The sequence below is a fragment of the Acomys russatus genome, chromosome 5 (assembly GCF_903995435.1).
Source record: "Acomys russatus chromosome 5, mAcoRus1.1, whole genome shotgun sequence".
NCBI classification, from domain to species: Eukaryota; Metazoa; Chordata; class Mammalia; order Rodentia; family Muridae; genus Acomys; species Acomys russatus.
Window position 1 is genome coordinate 65,305,118 of NC_067141.1, and position 24,997 is coordinate 65,330,114.

The 24,997-nt window shown below is 48.8% G+C and overlaps 2 protein-coding genes across 4 annotated transcripts in view; one reads left to right on the plus strand and one right to left on the minus strand.

The window, feature by feature from the left end:
- Window positions 1-594: 594 nt before the first annotated feature.
- On the minus strand, window positions 595-19,423 carry Actr1a (actin related protein 1A). 2 transcript variants are annotated; one of them, XM_051146704.1, is made up of 11 exons: window positions 19,271-19,423; window positions 11,601-11,665; window positions 8,939-9,014; window positions 8,191-8,316; window positions 6,380-6,504; window positions 5,079-5,295; window positions 4,473-4,565; window positions 3,784-3,958; window positions 3,626-3,687; window positions 2,571-2,611; window positions 596-2,426 (listed from the first exon to the last, which is right to left on the minus strand). In XM_051146704.1, the coding sequence occupies exons 1-11, from the start codon at window positions 19,316-19,318 to the stop codon at window positions 2,324-2,326; spliced, it is 1,131 nt and encodes a 376-aa protein (XP_051002661.1). In that variant the 5' UTR covers window positions 19,319-19,423; the 3' UTR covers window positions 596-2,323. The 2 variants fall into 2 exon arrangements, with proteins under 2 accessions (XP_051002662.1, XP_051002661.1); XM_051146705.1 differs by lacking the exon at window positions 3,626-3,687 and having other exon boundaries at window positions 595-2,426.
- A 1,502-nt stretch (window positions 19,424-20,925) lies between these two features.
- Window positions 20,926-24,997, plus strand: part of Sufu (SUFU negative regulator of hedgehog signaling) — a 100,131-nt gene continuing 96,059 nt past the window's right edge. For both annotated transcript variants that reach the window (XM_051146706.1, XM_051146707.1), the window contains exon 1: window positions 20,926-21,302. In XM_051146706.1, coding sequence (XP_051002663.1) covers window positions 21,121-21,302 — 182 coding nt within the window. In that variant the 5' untranslated portion in view covers window positions 20,926-21,120. The remainder of the gene's footprint in view (window positions 21,303-24,997) is intronic.

Consider the following 24,997-nt stretch of genomic DNA (forward strand, 5'->3'; position numbering starts at 1 on the left):
TTGTTGGCAAGTGCCCTTTATCTGCAGTCATCTCAATGGTCCAGGCTCTTCATCTTAATCCATTTCCCATGGTTTGTGGGTGGGTGGGTGAGGAGTACTGGGGGTTGAGTGCTGGGCTTCATGCATGCTAGGCAAGTGCTTCCCTACTGAACGTAAGCCCCAGCTCTCTTTGAGACATGGTCTTCCTAAGCTGTGAGACTGGCTCTGAACTCTGTAACCCATGAAGTCCTTAGAGGTGTGATTCTATTGCCTCTGTCCTCTGAGTAGCTGGGATTACAGACTTGATTCAAGTTCTTATACAAATGCATTTGGTTTTGTTTGGTTGGTTAGTTTTTTGAGACAGGGTTTCTCAGTATAGCCTCGACTGCCCTGGACTCGATTAGTAGACCAGGCTGGCCTCAACTCACAGCGATCCCCATGATGGTGGCACATGCCTTTAAGGAAGAGGCAGGCAGATCTCTGAGTTTGAGGCCTGTCTGGTTTACAGAGTTCCAGAACAGCCAAGGCTACCGAGAAACCCTGTCGTCACACATGGAACAAACCAAACCAAAGCCCCTCTGCTTTCAGGGATTAAGTCAGGCTTCGGGCATCGATTTGGGTGTCCACAGGGAAATCAGACCCTCAATTCTCTTTCCATCCACCGCACAGGCTGGTGGTATGGTCTGCTTATCACATTCAGGTAGCTCCCCTTTCTTTCTAGCAGGCACTGGCCACAGAAAGAGGCCAGACTGATGTATCTATCTGAACAACTTTATTTAAGTACACTGGGCCCCACCAGGCAACGTGGCTTTGCGAGGCTGTGCAAGGGACGGGCTTGGGCTAAGAGAAGGTGAGCTGCTTAAGCGCACTGCAGTCCATGGGTTGCCACACTGACTTCACACACCAGCTTCGGCTCACATCTGGCAGGGGCCTTTGGTCATAGGATGGTAGAGAGAGAAAATACTGTCTGGAATCTGGAACTGCGGTGAGACCTGGTATCACTGGTGAGGGTGCCGGTGAAGACGGGCTCACCCTAGCTTTGTACTGTCTGGGTACAAAAGCCCTTGGACCACTTCTGAGAGCCAGGCTTGAGCCCATCAGATCTTGGCACTTTGGTCTGGCCCCTTCTCTCCATTCAAACAGGTCCAAAGTCAGGAGTGGCTTTGACCAACCCAGAAGGGGCCTTCTTGCCACTTTAACTTAGTCCCCTGGTCAGCTAGAGTGGCAAAAGGCAACGTGGTTAACTGCAGCTTTCTTAGTTTTAAAGGGTCTAGCTCTCCAACACACCTCCCTCGCAAGGGTCCTCTGCCAAAGCGTGATGCTACTTCCTGTCTGAGAAGATCCAACCACAACCAGCCTGTTGGTTCCAGGGCAGTGAGCAAGTGGGGGAAGGAGAAAGGGGAAGGCTGGTTGGGGAGCCTTGTGCGCAGCCTCCAATCCCGCAGGGTCCTGAGGCCTGTGAATACTGTCAGTTCACCATCAGCAGGGAATGACAGGGCCCTGGATGCTATGGAAAGCCTACGTGCTGTAAACATTAGTGTAAGCAAGGTGACTGGTGCAGGAGATGGAAAGCCCTCTCCGCAGTCCCTTTACCAAACAAACACTTCAATAAATAAAACTGTGATGATGGCATCAGAATAAGGATGTATGAGAAGCAAATAGCAGGACCTGGAGCCCACAGGTCCTTACAGACTCCCAAGACCCCTGGATGTGGCCTTATAAATTAACCCTGCCGCTGTCTCCTGTCTTCCTTAGATGCCCAGTGTGGTCCCAGGTAGACACAAGTATACTCTGCCCTCGCCTGACCCAGCCTATAGCCTCTGCTAGAGTGCTTTCCAGTCTCCCCAAGCCAAAGCGAAACAAAACCGACAGAACACGACCCCGGCCCCAGTCCTCAGCCTGATCCAGAGGCATGGACAGCAGAACAAAGGATGAGGGAGAGACAGCGGCTGCCTCCGGCCTCAGAGCACTCGGGTGGGGTAGAGTGGGGCCAGCCCGGCCTAGACTGGCAGCAGCAAGGTCTCTCTATGGTAACAGCCATAGTTCCACACAGCCAGCCAAAGGCCTAGCTGAGAAAGGAGTGGGCCTCTACCAGAGCTCTTCCCTGTAAGGGGCCAGTTAGTAGTCAACCCCAGGCCTCAGGCCATCACCATTGTGGGTAGTTCAATGTCCTTTCTGGGCCCAGGATCTCTGGGCCCCACGGCACTCGATAGGCGCACACACTCATACTATGCCTCTCACACACTCACTCACACACACAGGCAGTGCCTCTCAAACACCCCAACTCAAGAAAGCGAGTTTGAAAGTGGAGTTAACTCCAGAGAGAGGTGGTGGTGTCGCGACATTAGAAGGTTTTCCTGTGGATGGATCGGGCACCATCTTCTTCATACTCCTTCTTTGAGACCCACATCTTCTTAAAGGTGTCCAGGGAAGCAAGAATAGAGCCTCTGGAGTAGGGAAAACCCAAAGGAGCAGGTGAGTGCATTGTGCAGCCAGCCGATCCCTCGGGGCCTTTCTTACAGGGACAGGGAGGAGGGTGGACATGCCAAAGGCTGGCCTCCCATTCTGCTGTCATCCCACGGGCTACTCACCCAATCCACGTGGAATACAGTCTCTCCTGGGGTGCAGATATCTGCAAGGGGATAGGAGAGGAATCTAAGACACCGGACTGTTCATCCCTCTTGTGCGTGTGTGTGTGTGTGCGTGTGTGTGTGTGTGTGTGTGTTCGTGTTCCCAGGTGTGGGGGAGCATATGAATATGTGGGTGTGCACACACATGTGCATGCACGGAAGCCCAGTGTTGACATCTGGTGTCGTCCTTGACCACTTTTTACTGAAGCAAGCATCTACCTGGCCAGTTTGCCCTTGGGGTCCTAGTCTTTACCTCCCAAACGCTCCCAAGTGACTGCCTTGCCTACATGGCCTTTATGTGAATTCTTGGGAAGTCAGCACTGGTGCTGATGCTTGCACAGCAAGTGCTTTATCCGCTGACCCACCTTCTCAGCCCACCCCACCTCTGCCCGCCTTCTCACTGTCTCACTGCCAAGTACAGTGGATGCATGCTGTGCAACAGGCTCCTTGCTGCGCCTGTGGATTCGGCCAGGAGCTCTGGTAGCCTGACGCTGAGCAGAGAGATACCCTATGGCAGAACTAGGTGCCTTCATTTGGGGCCCTTGCTCTCCACATGAAGTTGACAAATGCATTACAGGGGTTCCATCTTGGGGGATAGGAGGGAGCATGGCAATAGTAAGGGCAAATTGCAAATTTTGTTTTCCTGAAAGACCTCAGTGGGGACCTAGCTAAGTACTCTACCACACGCAGACACTAGACTTCACCGTTCTTAGGGTCTTGCTATGCAGGTCCAGGCTAGCCTTGAGCATTTGACAGCCCCCTGCCTCAGCCTCTGAAGTGTTGGGATTACAGGAATGCACATGTAGCTACCATTCCCTAGTGAAGAGGGAGAGTGAGAACAGGTCCTTTTGGGGCAGATGCATGCTCTGAGGTCACTCTATATGCTGGCAGCCCCTGGTGCTGCCTACAGTGCAGTGCTCGCCTGAAGAGCTTGGGCAGACCCAGCAGGGGAACCACCATGCTCTCTAAGTCCTGGAGCCCAGGTGTACCCAGCCCAGCCTCCAGGGTGCTCCTACCCTGATCTTCACGTCCTTTGGAGCTAGTTTCTTCACTTCACTCAGTAGCCTGTCACCAAAACCTAAATGGGCAGAAAAAGAGATTCCCTGACTTAACTCTGCGCATCCAATCCCTGCGGGATGCTTCCCCAACAACAACCCCATGAGCAAAGCCCAACCTTTGAACAGGGTAGAACCTCCCGAGAGGACAATGTTAGAAAAGAGTGTGCGCCGTAGATCCATGTCAGACTTCTGGATGGCAAACACCAGGACCTCATGGATGCCCTCACTCTCCTCGCCAATCAAGTCTGGCCTGAACAGCAGCTCGGGGGCCCGGAACCTAGAAGGGCCGATCTGTAGGATAAAGAGCCAGCAAGCATAAGAGGTTGGGCTGGGTCTGAGGACCGGGGAACAGAAAAGGTCGCTCTGCCTATCTCTTAGGATCCAGGTGTCTGTGAAGCCCAGGCTGAAGACAAACCTGTGACAAGGGTCTCGAGGAGCAAAGACAGGGCTCCTGGGAACAAACAGGGAACAAACAGTTCTGGGAAACAAGGGCAGGAAAGCGCTTGCCTTACTACTAGCTCTGGCATTTTCTAGCTAACAGATCTCTGGCATTAACACTCTTGGAAAAGTCTCCTTAGCAGGAGTTTCAGGGAGCAGCGATTTCCCTAATCTGTACCCAGGGGGTGGTGAAAGAGAGCACCCACGTCCACTTCCCGTGGAAGTCCCTCGAGGGCCTCTCCCTTTTAGAGAGAGCACAGAGCCACTTGTGCTCTCAGTTCTGCTGTTCAGACCCTCGCAGGGCATCTGCTTGAGCGCAAAGCTTAATGGTGGGTATGAGGCGAAAAGGGAAAGCCTTGGTCACTACCTCAATGGTGCTGCCGTCGGGCAGGTAGTACTGAGCTTTCTCAGTCTCTAGTGTCTCGTCCTTCTGGGGGTTGATGGACAGGTAACAGGCTCTCTGCAGAATCAAGGACGACAGTCAGCATGGCTGGAGACCCAGTGCATTGCCAGGCAAAGTCCCATGAGAGTGACATGCTGTTGCAGAGATCTGCTTGTCTGCAACAGCTGCCTAAAATTGCTTGCCCACAAGCAGGGACAGAGGTCTGTCACACTGCCCTAGGGGCACTTAAACATGAATTCTTCTTCCACCTTACTTGTAAGCAAATCTAGGACCTTGGCTCTGTAGCTCCTGGGCCTGAGACTACAGTTTAGCCAGGCTCAGACATCCTTCCCTTACCTCTGGTATGGTTCTGGTTTCCCATGACCAGTTTGTGTATTATATTACAATCTGTAGTAATGAGCACTCACTCATGCACAGGGCCCAGCTTAGGGACTGAAGACAGCTTCTTTCCTACAAGATGGCAGCATCCAAGGAGGTGAAGGAGAGAGCCACAGCCAGGTGCTGGCCCAGGACCCTTTCTCAGGCTCACTGCCCCACATCCCACCCCGAGGCCCATATGACAGCACTCACTTCCTTTATGGCCTTGACGATCTCGAATTCGGAGGAGGAGTGGAAGTCATAGCCCTCCTTGCGCAGGTAGAGGCGGAGGAAGCGCGAGACATCTCGGCCGGCAATGTCGATGCGCATGATGGAGTGAGGCATGGCGAAGCCTTCATAAATTGGGACTGCGTGGGTGACACCATCCCCGGAATCCAACACCACACCTGTGGTCCTGCCTGTGGCATAACTGAGGCAAAGGGACAGACAATCACTGCGCCCCACGCCCCTTGAAAGAACCCACTTGTTAAAACTAAGGGTCAGTGGAGATGAGCCTTGGGTCCACCTTTCTCCTGGGCCCCTCGGGTGGGTGGAGGACTAGGGAAACCTTAGAAACTGGATGAGGACCACCTCTCCAGCATCCAGAAGAGCAAGCCTTCTGGTCTCGGAGTACAGCCTGGCCTTTAACTGTCCTGGGGTCATGACCTAAAGGGCAGCTTCAACTCCCAAGAGGAGGGAAAAGAAGTGAGTGAAGAAAACCAGGGTTGCTTTTTCCCTTTCCTGGAGAGCCAGGTCTTGCCCACGCAGCCTCTGAGGTCTGCTATAGATTGTTTTGTGTTTTTAAATCTCCAAACGACAGGTATGGGACTCAGGGAGGGGAGCAAACATACTCGGCCTAGTGTTCAGAGGTTAGCAGGTAAAGCCAGCCAGGTGCCATGACAGCTGCTGCCAGCCAAGGCTGGATTTTGTCCTACAGGAAGGCTGGCCCGCTAATATCAGAGACTGCCATTTGTTCAGGGGTCAGAGATTTCGATTTGGCTATGAAATCTTTCAATGTATTTTTGTTTTGGGGGTGCTGGGGCTCAAACCCTAGGCCTTTCTACATGCTAAGCAAGTGCTGTACTACTAAATGTCATCCTGAGCCCAGGAAGTCTCCCAGCCGGCAAATGCTGCCTCACGATGTAATGGGGTCCAATAAATCATCTCGGCAGCAGACAGGTAGGCATGAGGCAGGGTGGGGCTGCCTGGATCACAGATGCAGCCTAGCAGAGCACCTGGCACACAGCCAACCCAGCGCGCCTACTGGGATACATTAAGGAGCCTTGAGGAAGGGCGGTGGCAGTGTGCGGTCATGGACCTGGATACCAAAGAGCCCTGGGACAGTCTCAGTACCGGCCACACCTTTGCTTCTGGTTTCGTCTGAGGAGCTTCAATGTCTACTTTCAGTAAGCGTTTCCTTTTCTCCCTGTCTTAGCTCTTCTTCACTGGGGAGAGTATATACGGAGGCTCAGTCACTGTGTGAGGCCACACTAGCCAGGCAGGCTGCTACTCACAGGCTAAGCACGGCTTGCATGGAGATGAAGAGAGCTGGCACATTGAAGGTCTCGAAGAAAACTTCTGCAGCTCGCTCCCGGTTTTTCCGAGGATTTAAAGGTGCTTCAGTCAGGAGCACAGGATGCTGGGAAAAAGGCCCAAGGAGGCAGGCAGTGAGGCCAGCTTCCTACCTTTGTGACCCTGCCTTGAAAGTCTACTAGTCCAGGAGGTCTTTGTCAGCCTCCTCAGAGAAAATGGCCATGTCCAGGTCTCTTTCTTTACTCTCCAGCTCACACCCTAAAGTCTCCTTCTGTCCTTACCCCGATTCCACCTCCTTATCCTCCAAAGCTCATCTACAGGCCACTGTATCTGCTGTGTATTGCCTACCTGTCAGGATTTTGTTAAACTCTGATTTATGATACTGTAAAAATATTTCAAATTAGAAAATTATTTAATAATGATTTTTTTAAAAAGATTTTGTTTTTGTGGTACTGGAGTCTGTTTCACATGCTACACAAGCACTCCTCCACAGAGCTACATTTTCAGCCCTTTTATTTACTTATTTTTATTATTTTTAATTTTATTATTATTATTTTGTTTTACTTTGTTTTTTTATTTTTATTTTTTGAGACAGGGTTTCTCTGTGTAGCCTTGGCAGTCCTGGTACTCGCTATGTAGACCAGGTGGACTCAAACTCATAGAGATATGCCTGACTCTGCTTCCCAGGTGCTGGGATTAAAGGCATGTGTCACCACCACCTGGCTTATTTTATTATTTTTTAAAGTGATGTATGTAGCCCTGGCTGGCTTATAACTTGCCATGTAAACCAGGTTAGAGTCAGACTTAAGAGATACACCTGCCTCTGCTTCCCAAGTGCTGGGATTCAGGGCATGTGCTACCATGCCCAGACTGTTTACATTTTAACTTTTTAAAATTATGTTTATGTATGTGTATCTCTGCATGTACCAGTGGAAGCTGGAGCTGGAATTGCAGGTGGTTATAAACCATCCTGCATGGGTGCTGGAAACAGCTCAAGTTCTCTGGAAGAGCAGAACTTGCTCTTAATTGCTGAGCTGTCAGCACATATGGAATCTATTTGAAACCTTGAACATTTCCTCTCCCTGAAAATAGGTACATTCTCCTTTGATCCCTGAACCACTCCCTTGGACATTAGTGAGGATGGATGGGCCCTGAAAGACGTGAGTATGAATCCCACCTCTACGCCTTTATTCATGAAATGATTCTGGAAATACCACTTCAATTTTTTCATTTCCTTTTCTTTTAATTTTTATTTTTCTACATTTATTTGTTTTGTGTATACACACATGCACATATGTGAAGGTCAATGGTCACTTTATAGAGTCGGCTCTCCTACTGAGCATTCTGTTTTGTTTGTTTGTTTTTGGAGACAAGACTGGTCTCGAACTCATAGAGATCCACCTGCCTCTGCCTCTCAGTGCTGGGATTAAAGGCTTGTGCTACTATGCCCAGCTCAGTAAAGTGCTCTTAACCATGGGGCCACCTCTCCAGGCCCTATTTTTGTTTTTTGAGATGAGTCTTGCTACATAGCACTAGATTGGTCTCGACTGTTCCTTGCTGCTGCTGCCTCTGCCTTCTAGGTGCTAGCATTGCAAGTATATGCTACTAGTTCACCGAACCCCAGTCCTGATAAATGAATAGGAACGGTATGAGTATAAAATGCGACTATCTAGAACGTCTACACGCTAGTGCTGGCGCACATTTACACTCAAACACTTTTGGTGGTTATCATGGTCATTTTCATCCTCCTCCTCATCTCTGGGGTGGAGTGTCCTGCACACAGGTCGCTCACCTCCTCGGAAAAAGTCTGCAGCTGGTCCTTGGAGTAGACATATTGCCAGATGCGCTCCATGTCGTTCCAGTCCTTGACGATGCCATGTTCCATGGGGTAGCGGATTGACAGCAGCCCTCGGTGCTCCTGCAAGCAGAGGGCACAGTCTGTAGCAGTCGGGCTCTGGCTGCTACCCTGCCCTCCCAGGCCTGAGACAGGCAGAACCACCTCCAAGGAGCCTTGGCTTGCTAGGGTCCCAGCCCGCAGCCCTCATCCAGGCTGAGCCCTGGAGGCCGCAGGCTGCAAGGCGCTGGACATACTTTCTGAGCAGCTGTAAAGCGGAAGGCTTCTGAATTCCTATGGCCCCCGGGACCTGTGGCCCCCACCCTATTACCTGGTTCTAGGACACAATCTCCTGGCTCCTACCTCAGCACTTGGAACCAAAATGGGCAGCAATGACTCTGGTTATATTTTCTAGAGCCTATCTCGGGGCTCTGCCAAAGTTAGGGTAATTAACTCAGACCTAGGGGAGGCCAGGCTGATCTCAACTTCTGAATCCCTCTTGCCAAAAATATAACCAAGCCAACCAATCTAATTGGTAAGACAGTGACAGGACATAGAAAGTAAAGGCCCCATTTTCCAGACTGGTCTGTTTCACAATGTGGGGTTTTGATGCTACTTCTCCCCTTTATTCATTGCTGTGTCCACTGTGGTGGGTAAGGCAGGTCCTCAGCAAGCCTGAGGCTTCTTCTGTTGGACTGGGAATTACCTCAGCTTTGGGGCCAATGAAGATGTCACCTTCAAGGGCTCCTGCCATGACACGGACATGTTTGGGTCTGCCCACACTAGAAGAGACAGCAGAAAGGAACATTTTTCATTTCAGGACAGACCACAGTCCGGACACTCCAATGCACTCCCATTCTACTGTGATCATCTCCGAGGAGGGTGGACTCAGTTAATTTCCATTTTCTTGGTTTTATTTTTCTGTGTAGTTTTTGTTTGTTTGTTTGTTTGTTTGTTTGAGACAGGGTTTCTCTGTGTAGCCCTGGCTGTCCTGGACCTGCTTTGTGGACCAAGCTGGCCTTGAACTCACAATGATCCACCTGCCTCTGCCTGCCAGAGTGCTGGGATTAAAGGTGTGTGTCACAATGCCTGGCCCTTTTCTGTGTTTTATATAAAGAACATGTATAATTTGAAGTTATTTTGCAAATCATCTATTTTTTATATTGGTTTATAAATAATACCTCTAGTTCTTGTATTTTCCCAATGTGTATATAGACGGAAATAAAGAATTCCTAGGGCTGGAGAGATGGCTCAGTGGCTAAGAGCACTGTTCTTCCTGAGTTCAATTCCCAGCAACCACATGGTGGCTCACAACCATCTATAATGAGATCTGGTGTCCTCTTCTGGCCTGCAGGCGTATATGCAGGCAGAACACCCATACATAAGCTCGTACATAAAATAAATAAATCTAAAGAAAAAAAAAAAAAAGAATTTCTAAATGGCCAGGCAGTGTGGTTCCTCCCCCTTTAATCCCAGCACTCAGGAGGCAAAGGCAGGTGGATCTCTGTGAATTCAAGGCCAGCCTGGTCTACAAAACGAGTCCAGGACAGCTAGGGCTACACACAGAAACCCTATCTTGAAAAACAAAATAAAAAACAAAACACAAAAAAGTATTTATAAATGAATGAGGACTAAAAACATGTTTAGGAGCTGAGGTAGCTCAGTGTCAGAGCCTACCATGCATGTGGCCTGGCATTTTATCCCTATTTGTAAAAACAAAAAATAAAACCCTAAAACCTTTAGTCTCTAAGCCCCGTCGTCCCAGAATTACTGAGACTGTGATGGTGTTGCCCAGGTGCCTCACTTCTCTTCCCACATAAGGACTCCCTAAGCCTCTGATGCCGTCCTCTCCCTGTAGTCTCTTCCTTGCAGAAAATCTCCTATTCTAAGACAGCAAATGTGGTTTAATGTTAAACTCCATCCTGGAAAATAGAAGAATAAAAGTGATGTTTAAAAAAAAAAAAAAAAAAGCCGAGCATGGTGGCACACGCCTTTAATCTCAGCACTTGGGAGCAGAGGCAGGCAGATCTCTGTGAGTTTGAGGCCACACTGGTCTACAAAGTGAGTCCAGGACAGCCAAGGCTACACAGAGAAACCCTGTCTCGGGAAAAAAAATATATTTTACAGTATTCAGGAGGGAGAGGCACAAGCAGATCTCTGAGTTCCAGGCCAGCCTGGTTTACAGAGTGAGTTTCAGGACAGCCTGACTATCCTGGGTTATACAGAGGGACTCTGCTTAAGAAAATAAAAACTAAGGGCTGGAGAGATAGCTTAGCAGTTAAGAGTACTAACTGCGCTTCCAAGAGGACCTGGGTTCAATTCCCAGCACCCACATGGCAGCTCACAACCATTTATAACTCCATGATCCAACATGTAGAAATACATGGAGGCAAAACATCAATACACATAAAATAAAAACAAATAAATTATTAAAAAATTAAAAATAAGATAAAAATTAGAGGTCTTTGCAGTTCTCTGAGACACCAACAGTGTCTCTCTCTATAGTCCTGACTATCCTGGAACTCTCTATGTTGACCTGGTTGGCCTCCCAAATGCTGGGATTAAAGGCATGAGTCACCACACCCTGCCTTAGAATTAATTTTGTTTTTGAAGACAGGGTTTCTCTGTGTACTTCTGGCTGTCCTGGAACTTGCTTTATGGGCCACCCTGACTTTGACCTCACAGAGATAAGCCTACGTTGGTCTCTGCCTCTTGAGTGCTAGGATTAAAGGTGTATGCCATCATGCTAGACAGAATCAGATTTTAAAAAAGAAGGACAGTAAGATGGCTTAGTGGGTAAGGGCTCTTGATGTGCAAGTCAGTGACCTGAGTCTGACTCCTGAGGCCACCTAAAGGTGGGAAGAGTAAACTGACACCACAAAGTTGGGCTCTGACCAGCACATGCATGCTGTGGCACCTACCTCTTCCAACTTACACACCTTCACACTCTTATGCTCGCACACACACATATACTTTAAAAAAATAGAGACCTTTGCTGTACCTCACAAAATATACCAGGTAATAAGAAATCCCTTCTCTTTTCTTTTTTCTTTTTTTGTTTTTTCAAGACAGGGTTTCTCTGTGTAGCCTTGACTGTCCTGGACTCATTCTGTAGACCAGGCTGGCCTTGAACTCACAGAGATCCACCTGCCTCTGCCTCCCAAGTGCAGGGATTAAAGGTGTGAGCCACCACACCCTGGCTACAAATCCCTTCTTTAATCCCAAACCCAGTTCATATACTTTGCTTATTGTTTTGGGTACCAAGGCCAACTTGAGAGCAAACGCTTCCTCTTCAACAAGGCAGGGCTAGCCGCAGGGCAAAGCCTACAAGGTCCCCAAAGTCACAACCAAACCTCAAAATGACTTACTAGTTTGGAAAGCAGTATTTGGGGATTTGATCACCAGCAAAACCAGCTTTAATCACTCCGGATCCCTGGGGAGAGAGGAGAAAGAGAAGTGAGAACCATGACCATACAGTTCCATTTCCACTAAGAGAGAGCCTTGCATCTGTATTATAGCAGATGTGAGAACAGCAGCATACAGGAAATAGTGACTACACATCCAGGCAGAGACGGGACTAGACATGGTCCTCTGCATGTACAATGAACTGTTCAGTGTCTGTGTAATTTCCTCTTTGACTGCATGGAACATATTTTACAAATAGCATTGGTACCAATAATATTAACACATATCATTGATAGGGACAAGGAGATGGCTTATCAGATAAAAGCACTTGTTACACAGGTCTGGTGGAAGGAGTGTGTCGGTTTCACAAAGCTGCTCTTTAGCCTCCACATGGGGGCTGTGGGATGTACACACCTGCAGTCTCCACACACATGCACAAAAATAATAAAATGAAGTTTGAAAATATTAATAAGGGGAAAAGAAAAAATAGAAACATGAGAAATAGCCATCACCTAGAAGTTGCACGTTCTGATACACACTAGGGAGACAGGGAGGCATGGGTTCCTTTCTGTTCTACTGCATGGGATGCTTTCAACCTGCATTCCATCTGAGGCTTCAATTCTCCCTGTCCCCAGGTCTCTAGGACACATCCCATTACACGCATCTTGCATTGGTTCTGACCAAGTGCGTTTTCTCTGTCTCTTATTGAAGGGACAGAAGCACTATACTTTGTAGAGCCCCCCACACCCCCCGAACAAGCCAGCGCTTTACTCCTGTGTCTCCTGATAGTGAAGAACAGGGAGCCCTAATGACTTGTCTGAGGAGAGAAGACAAGATGCAAATTCCTACTCCAATACCAGGCACGTTGGCTATATGCACTGCCAAGAAAGAACCCTTTTTCTAACAAGCATTTTTCATACCTTCCAGGACCAACCAATGTAAACACTGACTCTAAGTACTGATGGTGTGCAGGGAAGACATCAAGATACAATCTTGCCAGCAAATATGCCCCATTCTCCTCCTCCTTTTTCTTTTTTTCTTATTTGTTTGTTTTTTAATAATTTATTTATTTTTATTTTATGTGCATTGGTGTTTTGCCTGCATATCTGTGGGTGTTAGATCTTGGAGTTACAGACAGTTGTGAGCTGCCATGTGGGTGCCGGGAATTGAACCAGGGTCCTCTGGAAGAGCAGTCAGTGCTCTTAACCTCTGAGCCATCTCTCCAGCCCATTTGTTTGTTTTTGAGACAGTGTTTCTCTGGGTATCCCTGGCTGTCCTGGAACTCATTCTGTAGACCAGGCTGGCCTCAGAGCTCTGTCTGCCTCTGCCTCCTGAGTGCTAGGATTGAGGTCATATAACACCATGCTCGGCTCATTCTCTTCCTCCTAAACTTAACTACTGCCTTATTTTATTCCTGCGTCCTCCTACCTGACATGGTCTGCAGTCAACCACTTCTGGGGCAGAGCGTACTTCCAGAAGCCACACAGCATCAGTTAATACGTGAGAGATGCAAAGTAGTCAGAGTTATCTTTGCACCAAGGGCTTGCTGGCACACCCTTGGCTCTCTGCCTCCTGCTCCTCGACAGAGAGGTACGGAGGTAAGATGGAGGCGATGAGACCATCCTCTTGCTGTCTGCCTCTGGCAAGTCTGAGGACAAGAGTGTGCGTGGCGAAAAGAGTGGCAGAAGGACCGGGAAAGCAGTGTGGAGGGGTAGCAGGGACAACCAGTTCTCTAGGAGGCAGGCACCTCTAGTGGCAGAGGAGAGCACACACAAGGTAGCTGCAAACTCCCTGGCCCGGGCAGCACGGCAAGGAGCCCTGGAAGGTTCAGCTGTGAACTGAACCCAAAGCCTAGGAGGGAGAGGACTTCTATTGCAAACCCTAGAGTTTGGGCGGGTGGGTGGTAACAGCACTGTGCAAAAGACCATCAGGAACTTGTCCGTTCAAGTTCCTAATAACTGTTCATTGTCTTCATCAGGAATGTGATGCCAACAGACTAGCTGGATCTCCTGGCAGGGGTTCAAGGCATGAGAAGTGAAGATGAGACCTTTACCTTAGACCAGTATTCATTTACTTGAGACGGGACTTCACACATCCCACGCTGCCCTCAAACTTGTTCTGTAGCTGAGGGTGACCCTGAACTTCTGATCTCCCTACCTCCACTTCCTGAATGCTAGAAAGTAGCTGGTCTTTGCTACTTTGTGGGTTCTTCTTTTTCCTACCCTTTACCCCCCTGGCTTCACCCTCTATCACTACATAGGAGAGAAAGGATAGAGGGGAGAGAGACAGAGAACCTTGAATTTAATTTCTTTCTTCTTGTTTCTACTTTGAGCTTGACTACTAACGAACTGCAACCAACCCTCCTGAATGACAAACGGCCACCAGCCCCACCTCTCAGCCCCAGCATTTATATACACTCTGAAAAGTTCCCCAAAATTTCAAACGTCACACAATCTGCAACTAACAAAACCACACCTCCGGCAAATCATCGTTAGCTGCTCTGGGCAAGTATATATCCCTACACCTGGGATTAAAATGGAAACATAGTCTTACAATATTTCTGTGTTTCTTAAAGAAAGCACAATTCCAGAATTGTTACTACACTGGGATTACAGGCGTGTGCCACCATAAAAATAGGTTCAGATTTGAATATTTTTAAGAGTTGATTTTCCAAGTTGTTTGCTTTTTAGTTTACTAGTTTAAGGACAAGAGTCTGGGCCGATGAAGCTGTAGATTCAGCCATGCTTAGAGGCACACACCTGTGAACACTACCAACTGGAGGCTAAGGCAGGAAGATCCACATAGCAAAACTCTGTCTCAAAAAATACCAAGGGAGGGGCTAGAGAGATAGATGGCTCAGTGGTTAAGAGCACTGAGTGTTCTTCCAGAGGACCCGTGTTGGAGTCCCAGCATCCATACTGCAGCTCACCACAGGCTGTTCCAAAGGGGAACTGATGGCCTCTTCTGACCTCTTCAAGAAATGCATGCATGCCGGGCTAGGTACTGCATACTTTTAATCCCAGCACTCAGGGAGGCAGAGGCAGGTAGATCTCTGAGTTTGAGGCCGGCCTGGTGTACAGAGTGAATTCCAAGACAGCCAAGACTACACAGAGAAATCCTGTCTTGAAAACAAAACAAAACATTTAAAACTACATGCATGTGGTGTAAAGATATGCAGCAAAACACTCATGTATATAAAATATAAGCAGATCTCAAAAAACCCAAACCCAAAGCCAAGTGAAACAATGCCAGATTCATTTATTTGTTTCTGAGTATAAAAGGCCCAGTTGCAATACTGTGCCTTCTTGAAGGATAACCCCAGTGGTTATCCCCCCGCCCCCATACCTCAGCAAATCATTACCTGTACCATGACAAAGCGTACCTCACTGCCCTCTGTTAGAATCTGTGATTCCTATTTTTCTCTACTCAAGATCAGAGACTTCACCTAGCAGTATCTGTCATTTGCTAGACACCAAAAGAGACTAGCAGGTGAAAGTTAAAGTCATGAGCAAAAGATTGGCATATAGAAGCCAGGTGTGGTGGCAAATGACTTTAATTCCAGCACTTGGGAGGCAGAGACAGGCAGATCTCTGTAAGGTTGAGACCAGCCTGGTCTACAAAGCAAGTTTCAGGACAGCCAGGAATATCCCTGCCTTGAAAAAAAAAAAAAAGGGCAGATAACAGGATATGGTGGCACACATCTTTAATCCCAGCACTCAGGAGGCAGAGGCAAGTGATCTCTGTGAGTTCAAGGCCAGTCTGGTCTACAAAGTGAGACCTTGTTTCAGAAAAAAAAAAAAAAAAATTAGAAATAAAAATTAGAGGTAAAACCTAAATTCTGAACCTGACCAAGTACCTGGAAAGCCAGAAAGCAGTCCCGGGCAGAGCTGGTGTAGGGAAGGCAAAAGTAGCATTGGGAGTGATGCACTGAGAACCAGACCCAGCTTGTCCCTACGGCCCCAGCAGGCATGACAAGACAAGAGCTGGACCAACAGGCAGATGGGAGGAGGGGAGGAAAGATGCTCTATTGTGCAAGCTGTTCCTCAGAGTACACAGAAGGCTACATCTACTTCAGCAGCATTTCCACGGAACTGTGTGCGGACCTGGCAATAAGCTGCCACCCAGTGCTCACTTCAGCAAAGGAACCGAACAAACACCCTCTGAAGGCTTCTTGAAAGTGCAGTCTCCTGCAATGTGTGAAACTTACATGTCACATGTATAATTTACTAATTCAAGGTATAGACTGTTTTTAATACAGTCAGAATTGTATATAACCAGGGTTTAGCCATATAGCCAAGGTTGGCCACAAATTTGTAATTAATTGAAGAACTTTTAAAAACTTCTATTATTTTTTGGTTTTTCGAGACAGGGTTTTTCTGTATAGCCTTGGTTGTCCTGGACTCACTTGTAGACCAGTCTGGCCTTGAACTCACAGAGATCCACCTGCCTTTACCTCCAGAGCGCTGGGATTAAAGGTGTGTGCCACCATACCTGGCTTTTTAATCACTCAAGAAAAGCTGTATCCATTCTTCCAGCACTATGCAACTACCAACTTGCTTTTGTAAATCACAACAATTTTTATATTAGCTGCCAATGGTTACTAATGTAAGACTGCATGTGAAATAATTTTTCTATTTTTTTCTGGAAAAATCAGAAAACCAGCTGGTTATGGTGGCACACAGCTGTAATCTCAGCTCTCAGGAAGCAGAGAGGCAGAGGACCCTAAATTGAGTTTTGCCTACATAATGAGTCTACAGGGTAGCCAGAGCTACATAGTGAGAGCCTTTTTAAGGACAAAAACAAGGGATGGAGATATGGCTCATCGATTAAGCACACTTGTTGCTCGTTCCCAGGACACTGGCTTGATCACCAAGCATCAGTTCAGGAGCTCACAATGCTAATTCCAGTTCCAGGGTGTCTGATGTCCTCCTCTGGCTTTCTCATCACTGCCTGCATGTGGTACACAAAACAGAACTTGAGATGTATTCAAATCTCAAAAAAGAAAAAAGGATCAAGGGGGCTAAGGAGCTAGCACCTCAGGTAGGACCACTTGCTGTTCTTCCAGAGGACTGGAGTTGGGTTCCCAGCATGCACACCGAGTGGTAAAGGCAGCTCCAGGGACCCAAGGCAAGGAGCTTATGGGATGGACAGACTGTTTCTGCATTGTTAATGCCAAAACACAACCGATAACTCTTCTTTTTAAAAACCCTTGATTTTAATTATGTGTATGTCTTGTGTGGGGGTCTGTATATGTGAGTGCAAGTGCCCTCAGAGACCAAAGAGGTTATCTGATCCTCTGGAGCTTGAGTTACAATTGTAACCTGCCCACATGGGTGCTAAGAATACTCTCCAAGAGTACCAAACACTCTTAACTACGGAGTCATTTCTCCAGCCTGAGATAGACCATTTCTATACATTTTTTTCTTTCAGTGACTACGAAGAAGGTAGACATAACACACGGGAACTGGCTAAAGATGTAAGTGGTAGTGTTCTCTGGGTATCAACATTGAGAACAAGAAATTACTCAAGACCCTGCCTCAAACAAACAAAAGAAGTGTTATTCGACCATTTAAGGCAATTACATAGCTGAAACCCCTCATCTTGGTTGGGTGCCCCCTCACCCTGGACATTTCTGTGATCGGGACAGAGATCATTAATTATTCACCTATTTACCCACTTAGCCAATAGAAAGGCTTTATTTTGCACACTGAGCAGAGCAGGATGGATATGGTGGTGGTGGGCTGCAGAGACGGCCCATTGGGTAAGAGCACTAGCTGCTGCCTTTCCAGACTGTGGATCTGCCCCTGCACAGCATCATGCTGGATGGCTCATAACTGCCCGCAGCTCTAGCTCTAGGGAATACAATGCCCTCTTTTGGCCTCCAAAGACATATAGGAAAGGAGAAAGCACGTGCACACACAAAAATAAACGGAGGTGAGGGGTGGGGGTGGTGTCCCCCCCCCCATTAAATGAGGTGTCTCATTTAATTAACCTTGTTTCCACCCCCACCCCCCCCCCACAGCCAACAAACAAACTGGGTCTTGAGTCTTAGAGGCTGGTGTCAAACAATGAGCTTGCATTTCTGATTTTCTGGTCTCCCTCTCCCCATTGCTGGGGATGCAGGCATAGATTTATATACCAGGTTTATGCTGCGTTGGGATGAAGCCCAGGATCTTGTGGATTTCAGACAAGCCCTACCATCTGGGCTACTCCCCAGCCTCAGCCTCCTCTTTTAAAAAGGCAGTCTACAACAAATAAAGCAGCCACCCTTGAAAGACTGAAGAACCTGGGGCCAGACTTCAGTGTGAGTCTTGCATCCTCAGTTCCTAAAGTGGGTGGTTTGAAAAAAAATCTCCCCAAGCCCCATGTTCCCGCATAAACTGGAGGAAGCAATCTCCATCCGCCTATGACGCAATAAAAGAACCTAGTGGAATGCCCAGGTCCTGAGGGTTGGAGCATCACACTCACTCTGAAAAGGTCAACCTAGGATAGAAGGAACTGGTAGTTTGCCTCAGTGGAGCAACCTTGAACGTACACAGGGAGATTCCAAGCAGCATCGGTGGAACCAAACGTTTGAGTGGAATACCGAAACAGAAGACAACTGCCCTGGCTCATAAAAGCAATATGTAGGTTCTTTCTATTTGTCATTATTGATGCGTTTGTGGAGGAATGGTCCGCAAAGGAACGCTATTTAGAAAAGGCAATGGGCTTATGGGGCACCACGGCTGTATGACCTTGATCGCTTCTACCTTCGATGTTCGTTCTGTCAGTGAAAGGAGGAGCAAACTTCCTTCTTAACCATTCATTATTTTTATTTTTTGGGTGAGGTTTCAACTTGCATGTTGGTGTAAACTGCCCTGGAAACGTTAGTGCACCTGACACACTCGGTGTCCGGATAATCTCTTTGCATCCCAGCTGGGCACTGCGAAGAGGAAAGCACCTCGCTGCTTTGGTCACTCTCTTTTCTCTTTTACCTTTACTAATTACAATTTATAATCACTAAGATAACTGAAATCCCATGGCCATTTCAGGCACCAGATTATCCGGCCCCACCCAGATTCAGTTTACTATGCCGTCCCTCCAGCTCACACTGTCCTCCTTCACCGGTGGCCCGGCGGACGCCTTCCGCATCGGGAGTGCGCCAAGCCAATCCCTACAACCCTAGTGCGCTGCACCGCCCCTTACATAAGGAAAACGCTATGGCGGCCGGAAGAGCGACAAGCGCCGGGGCCAATAATCGCAGAGTGCTCGTTTAATCCGGCAAGGCCCAAAGGCGGGACCAATAGGCCAAGATAGACAACAAAAGCAGCCAATTGAGTAATGGAAAACCAAAGCGAGGGCGTGTGCCAGGCTCTTAAGAGAACGGTTAAGGCCCCTGGAACCAAGGGTCCAAGGACCCTTCTCGGACTACAGCTTTTCCCTTTGTTTACTCTCAAATCCTCCATTACACGGGTGCTGGCTGGCCGCCCTGCCTGCAAACTATAGATGCGGGGAGGACGCTGGCGGCGGCAGCTGAACCCGCCTGACAGGCCGGGCCAGTGACAAAGAGCTGGCGGCCTAGGCTGAAACCTCGGAAACGATCCTTTCTGGAGGAGAGCACAGTCCCTTTTGAGATAGGAAAGATGTTACTCACGTTGTCGATCACAACAGGCTGGTTGGCGATCACATCGTAGGACTCCATGGCAGAGGAATCTATCCTTCCGAGGAAGGAACTGCCAGCCCGGTCCGCTGCAAACGGCACTGACACGCATGCGCAGTCTAGTCGCCGGTACTGGGCTTTCAGGGAGCGGCCCGACCTCGCCTCCGAAGAACTACAATCCCCGGCATCCTTTGCCCCAGGGTTAGCGCTCCAAAGCCGGGCCGAGCCCCTTCGGGTTTAGGAGATCGGACAGAGTATTTCCGACATGTGGTGCCATGGGGTTTGTAGTCTCCGTAGATTGAAGAGCCACAGGTTGATGATTATGTTGCATGCCTGGATTTGTAGTCCCTTTGAAGGGATTTTTCTTTTTCTTTCTTTCTTTTTTTCTTTTTTGGTTTTTTTGAGACAGGGTTTCTCTGTGTAGCCTTGGCTGTCCTGGACTCGCTTTGTAGACCAGGCTGGCCTCGAACTCAAGATCTGCCTGCCTCTGCCTCCGGAGTGCTGGAATTAAAGACGTGTGCCACCACACCTGGCGAAGGGATTTTCAGTACACCTTTTTTCCTTATTTCTTTTATTCCGAGATAGGGTTTCTCCATGTCGCCTTGACTGTCCTGGAACTCACTCTGTAAACTAGACTGGCCTCCAACTCAGAGATCTGCCTGCCTCTGCCTCCCCGAATGCTGGGGTTACAGGTGTGCGCCACTGCTCCTGGCGCCTTGTTGGAGTCTGAAGTATTTGTGAGTAGTTAGGATTGGATTTGTCAGTAATTCAAGGAAGATTGAATTTTACAAGTTAGTCCCACCACTCAGCCACTCTGTCACTTGGGCAATATAAACCATTAATAAACATCTCTAATGTCAGTGGTAGAATGCGTGCCTAGCACATACAAGAGCCCCGGCAGCGCCAGATAGTGGTGGCACACACCTTTAGTCCCAGCACCCTCGAGGCAGCGGTAGCCAGACCTCTGAGTTCGAGGCCAGCCTGATCTACAAGAGTGAGTTCCAGGATAGTCAGGGCTACACAGAGAAACCCTGTCTCGAAAAAAAAAAAACAAACAAGAACCCATGAAGCAAAAGCCAACAAAAGTTATAAAAATACGTGTAGTTGAATGCAATGGAACTACTGGTCTAAAATACCATCTAAAGGCTTAGAAACCGCTTTAGTATCCCTTTTCTGAGTTTGACCATGATGGATGAGAATATCCAGGGGAAGAGAAGGATTATGTAAATGCTTCCAAAACAGCTTGGCATTTTCCCCGGGCACTTTTCGAATTGCAGGACCTTTTTGTCAATCGTATCAAGAAATATTAAAGAGTTGTAATATATTAATAATGACATACAGCCTAATGAATTAATCAGTTGCCCGGCTTATCTTAAAATCGTGTATCAGCAAAACAAAGTTAAGAGCTTCATAGGCGCTTCTTAGGGCTTTCACAGGACCCTGGCATCTCTGGGTACCGCGTCTCTGTTTAAAACTGGGTTCCTCCTAACGCTAGGGGGGGCCAAGATCCTTATGACTCTCCCAACATAGGGGCAGGGGGCGGGGTCTATTGTCTAGTCACGCCTTCCCCACTTGTGACTGGCAATGACACTAGCCAATGGGTGGCATCCAAGGGCAGGCCGACACCCCGCCCCCTAGAGCTCCCCGCGGTCCCGCAGCATCCTCCAGCCGACTCGGTAGAGGCTCGGGCTTGGGCGGACGGAGCTCCGTGCGCAGGCGCGGAGTTAGACCTCGCCGTAGCCCCCATCGCCTGGGGGAGTCCCATCCACAGTGGGTCCGCTGGCCCGTCGGGGCGCTTTCCCTCCTCTACCCTCCCGGTTTCCCCGCGCGCCCTACGCACCCCGATGGCGGAGCTGCGGCCTAGCGTCGCCCCCGGCCCCGCCGCGCCCCCGGCCCCTGGCCCTAATGCTCCTCCGGCCTTTGCCTCACTCTTTCCCCCGGGACTGCACGCCATCTACGGAGAGTGCCGCCGCCTTTACCCTGACCAGCCGAACCCGCTCCAGGTTACCGCTATCGTCAAGTACTGGTAAGCTCTGGGCCTCCGGAGGACGGGGGACCGGCAGGGAAAGCTTTGAGCACTAGCTAGGGACGAAGTAATTTTCAGAAGAGGTAGGAAGAAAACGGTTAAAGAACTTGGGAACCAGGAGTTTCCTGATGCTGTGGAAGGGGTTAAGACAGAAGTTGGGACTGGGGACAAAGGGTTAACGGATCCCGTGAGTAGCGAAGGGTTAACTGGGATTAGAAGAACTGAGAACTGGGGGTGTATACAGAAACGGAGGGGGTACGTGTGAGAGGGAACTGTAAACGTGGAGAAAGGAGGGGGCGCCTGTAATGGGTCATTAGTGGGCTTGGGGAAACCAGGGGGCGGCTGGTGTGGAGTGAAGGAGGTGAGGCGGGGCCTGGCGAGCGTTTGAGAGGGCTTTGGAGGGCATGAGACCGCGTAGTCTAGGGCGGTCCGGGGACCAGGACGCCCCTGTGGGTTAGGAGGGAGCAAGATGCGGGCATTGTGCCTTTGATGAGTGAAGACTAGAAAAGACGGCCTTCTTTGGGGGGGGGGCCTTCCCGAGTGCCGGAGCGTCTGTCATTCAGTGCGAAGCTGTTGCTCTTGAGGTTTGACAGAGCAGCTCTTCCAGATAAACTTTTTGCTTACTCTGCGCAGTTCTCTTTCTCTCTGCAGAGCTTGCTTCTGGCTTTGCAGCTGCTTTTGCTTTAGGACGTTAGTTAAGAGCAGGCTTCAGGAGAGCTAGTGGTTGAAGGGGATCGAAGTTTGACACTTACGGTGGGAAGTGCCTGATGGGGACCTGAGTGGGCAGGAGGAAGGAAGTGCAGCCTGAAGAAGCGCTTCCTGTCATGGCTTCAGGATTTCAGTTTATAGTTGCCCTGTAAAGGATCAATTTCCAAATGGGCTGTCCTTGGAGTAGAAATGGCTCTTTCTGATTGCCGATTCCTATTTGCAACCCATTCTTCAGCCAGCCTTCAGACAAAACAGGTGTAATAGGACAAGTCCTCATGGTGTTTCTGGACCTAAAATAGAGGAAAAGGTGGCCATATTGGGGTAGGCACTCGCTATATTAGATGACCCTTCCAGTGGATCCCGGAAGGCCCCCAGGGCAACCTATTGTAAAAGGTGGACCTGAGGGGGGAGGTGGATGTCTTTGCTGGTTACACCCCCTATAAAGCTGAGTCTTTTTCCTATGTGACATACTCTGACTGGCGCGGAGATGGCAGTTAGGCTCTACGGAGATGAAGCTAACTCCACCTGTCAGTGGAGGATGATGGACCATGCAAAGAAAACTGACAGCCGGGAGGTCCTGGAGACCAGCCCCTGTCCTGGTAGCCAGGAGGTATGGCAGCAGCAGTGCGTCTGTGGAGGGCAACCTGTTTCCAGGCTGAAGAGAGTTTTGAAGGGCACGTCTGAGTGGGAAACAGCTCTTGCTAACTCACCCATTTTTAATTGCATCTCTATATTTAACTATGTTGTGGTGAGCTTATCCCGACCCGAGACAGATGAGGCTGGTCTTGCCATGCTGTTTGCCCTGATCTTGTGTAAGTGTGAGGGGAAGTCCCTGCGCAGAACAGGGCAACTGGCTACCCACATGACCATCAAGACAGAGTTGTTCGTTAAAGGCATGGCAGCTTGTCTTGAGGCTGCTCCTCCAGAGATAGACCAGATAGCAAGTGTGCTCCTCCAGAGATAGACCAGATAGCAAGGTGTGCAAAGTACTTTGTGAAATAAGGAATGCCGCCTAGATGCAGGAATCTCAGAAGGAATGGTGCAGGGACTTCTAAGACTCAGAGGGATTTGCAGAATAGAGATACTGAAGTTTATATCTACCCCCCTCTCTTTAGGATCTTACCAGCCCCTTCAGTTCCCACAGCGAGATGAGTGACTGAACTGCTTGGGTCTGGCTATGGGATTTCTTTGGGAGTTGAAGGCTGCCTTTTTAACTAGTGGTCCCTGACCAGCAGGAGTATTCCAGCTAATAGTTGGGATTGGAGGCAGAGCCTGGTCCACTGCAGTCCTGCAGCTGCCCTATAGACAGAAGTCAGGTATTCAGGGAATTAAGGTAAGGGATGCTCTGGACCCTTGAAGCAGTCTTTTCCTAAGTGTTAAATGTGATTTTTTTTTCCATAGTCACGGAGTGTGTGTGGTAGAACAGAACTCTCTGAGCTTGTGATGAGGTTGTCATTCTCTGACATCTTAAAGCCTCTTTTTGATGTGATTTCTCTTGGGAGATAGTCCGTCAGAAGGAGCTACAGTGTGTTGGCAGGTAGAACAGGGGCAGCAAACACAGTGTCACTGCTTGTTGCTGCATGGACCCAGGCTGCAACAAGGCCTATTGGGGACTTGCCGCATGAATTTGGAGAGACTATGGAATCTGTCTTTTTTAGGGTTCTGCAGTCTTAAGAGGGTCCCTTTCTTTCCTCTACCCTTCCCCAGAATGTTTTAAATCCAGATGGTCATGGGTTTAGTCAGATGATCTAGTGAAATCACAGTTAAAGACACACATCGATATTTGTCCCTTCACCTAACTCAGGTGAGATCCTAAGCCACTTGTGGTGACTTTCTTTCTTATGACTTCTATAAATAACTTAGCTTCCTCCCCCCCCCCCCACTCCCCACACACACCAAGAGAATAAGGATTTCTACAAAGGCTAATAACATCCTGGCAAAGAGGATGAAACCAGACTTACTGGTTTTAAAATAGGGTTTGAATTGCAAGGTCCTGGCACACTTGCTGGGATCTCCTGCGCCTTGTCTTTCATTTGGTCATTAGCTTTCCCTCAGTAGTTCAGCCCACTTGCAAAGTGCACTCCTGTCTGTGTTCCAGGGCCAGGCAAAGGCAAACTCCACTTATGGTCTGAGGAGTGCTGCATGTGAGGCAGCTAAGTGTGGATGGAGTTCATGGGCTCGGTGCATACTTTCTTCCGCTGATGACTCCCATCTCGTGTGCTTCACAAGTCTACTGTGGTTCCCTGTCCATGCTGAGGGAAAGCAAGTTTTAGTTGTTGTTTTGTTTTGCTTTGCTTAAACATTAATTGCTAATGAGGTAATGACTGAATCTCTTTCCCAACTGCTTTTCTGTTGGATTTATGGAGAACTGAATGTGATCCTTGGTAGCTACACAGTATGCCATGTCCCATCTTCTCCTTTGAGACAGGAGCCTCCTAGGATACTGTTTGGGATGCAGGTGCTCACAGGGCCCAGCCTGGCTCATGCTGCAGTGAGAATAAGTTTTGATCTGTGGAGTACAGGCCAGGATCTGTGCAGACTGGAGGCTTTGTGTGTATTCAAAAGAAACAATAATAGAAGGCACAATACAGTCTTTCAGGAACGCGATGTCTAAGAGACAGGTGCAGAATGGAACATGCACATCCGGGAGTGATGTGCACTGGGCATGCTCTGGAGAGTCATTCAGCAGAAGCCATTGAGTGACCGGTGCATCTCTTACCTTGGAGCCTGGCATTTTGACAGTTACATAGAAAGCTCTGTTTGGAGTCAGCAGCTTGAAACAGTCAGAAGTAAAATGGACAACCACCAAGTGTGTTTCGTTTCTAAAAGAGGCCTTCATGTTGGAGGGAAGAGAAAGGAACTCTTGAACGTGCAGAAGGACGCAGCCTCAGCTGGGTTCTTTTTTCCCCCCTCGGCTCACCCCTAATGAGATTCTTGCCCCGCTTCAGTTGTCTTTGCTTTAGCCTCCTCTAGGATGGGGCTTTTGG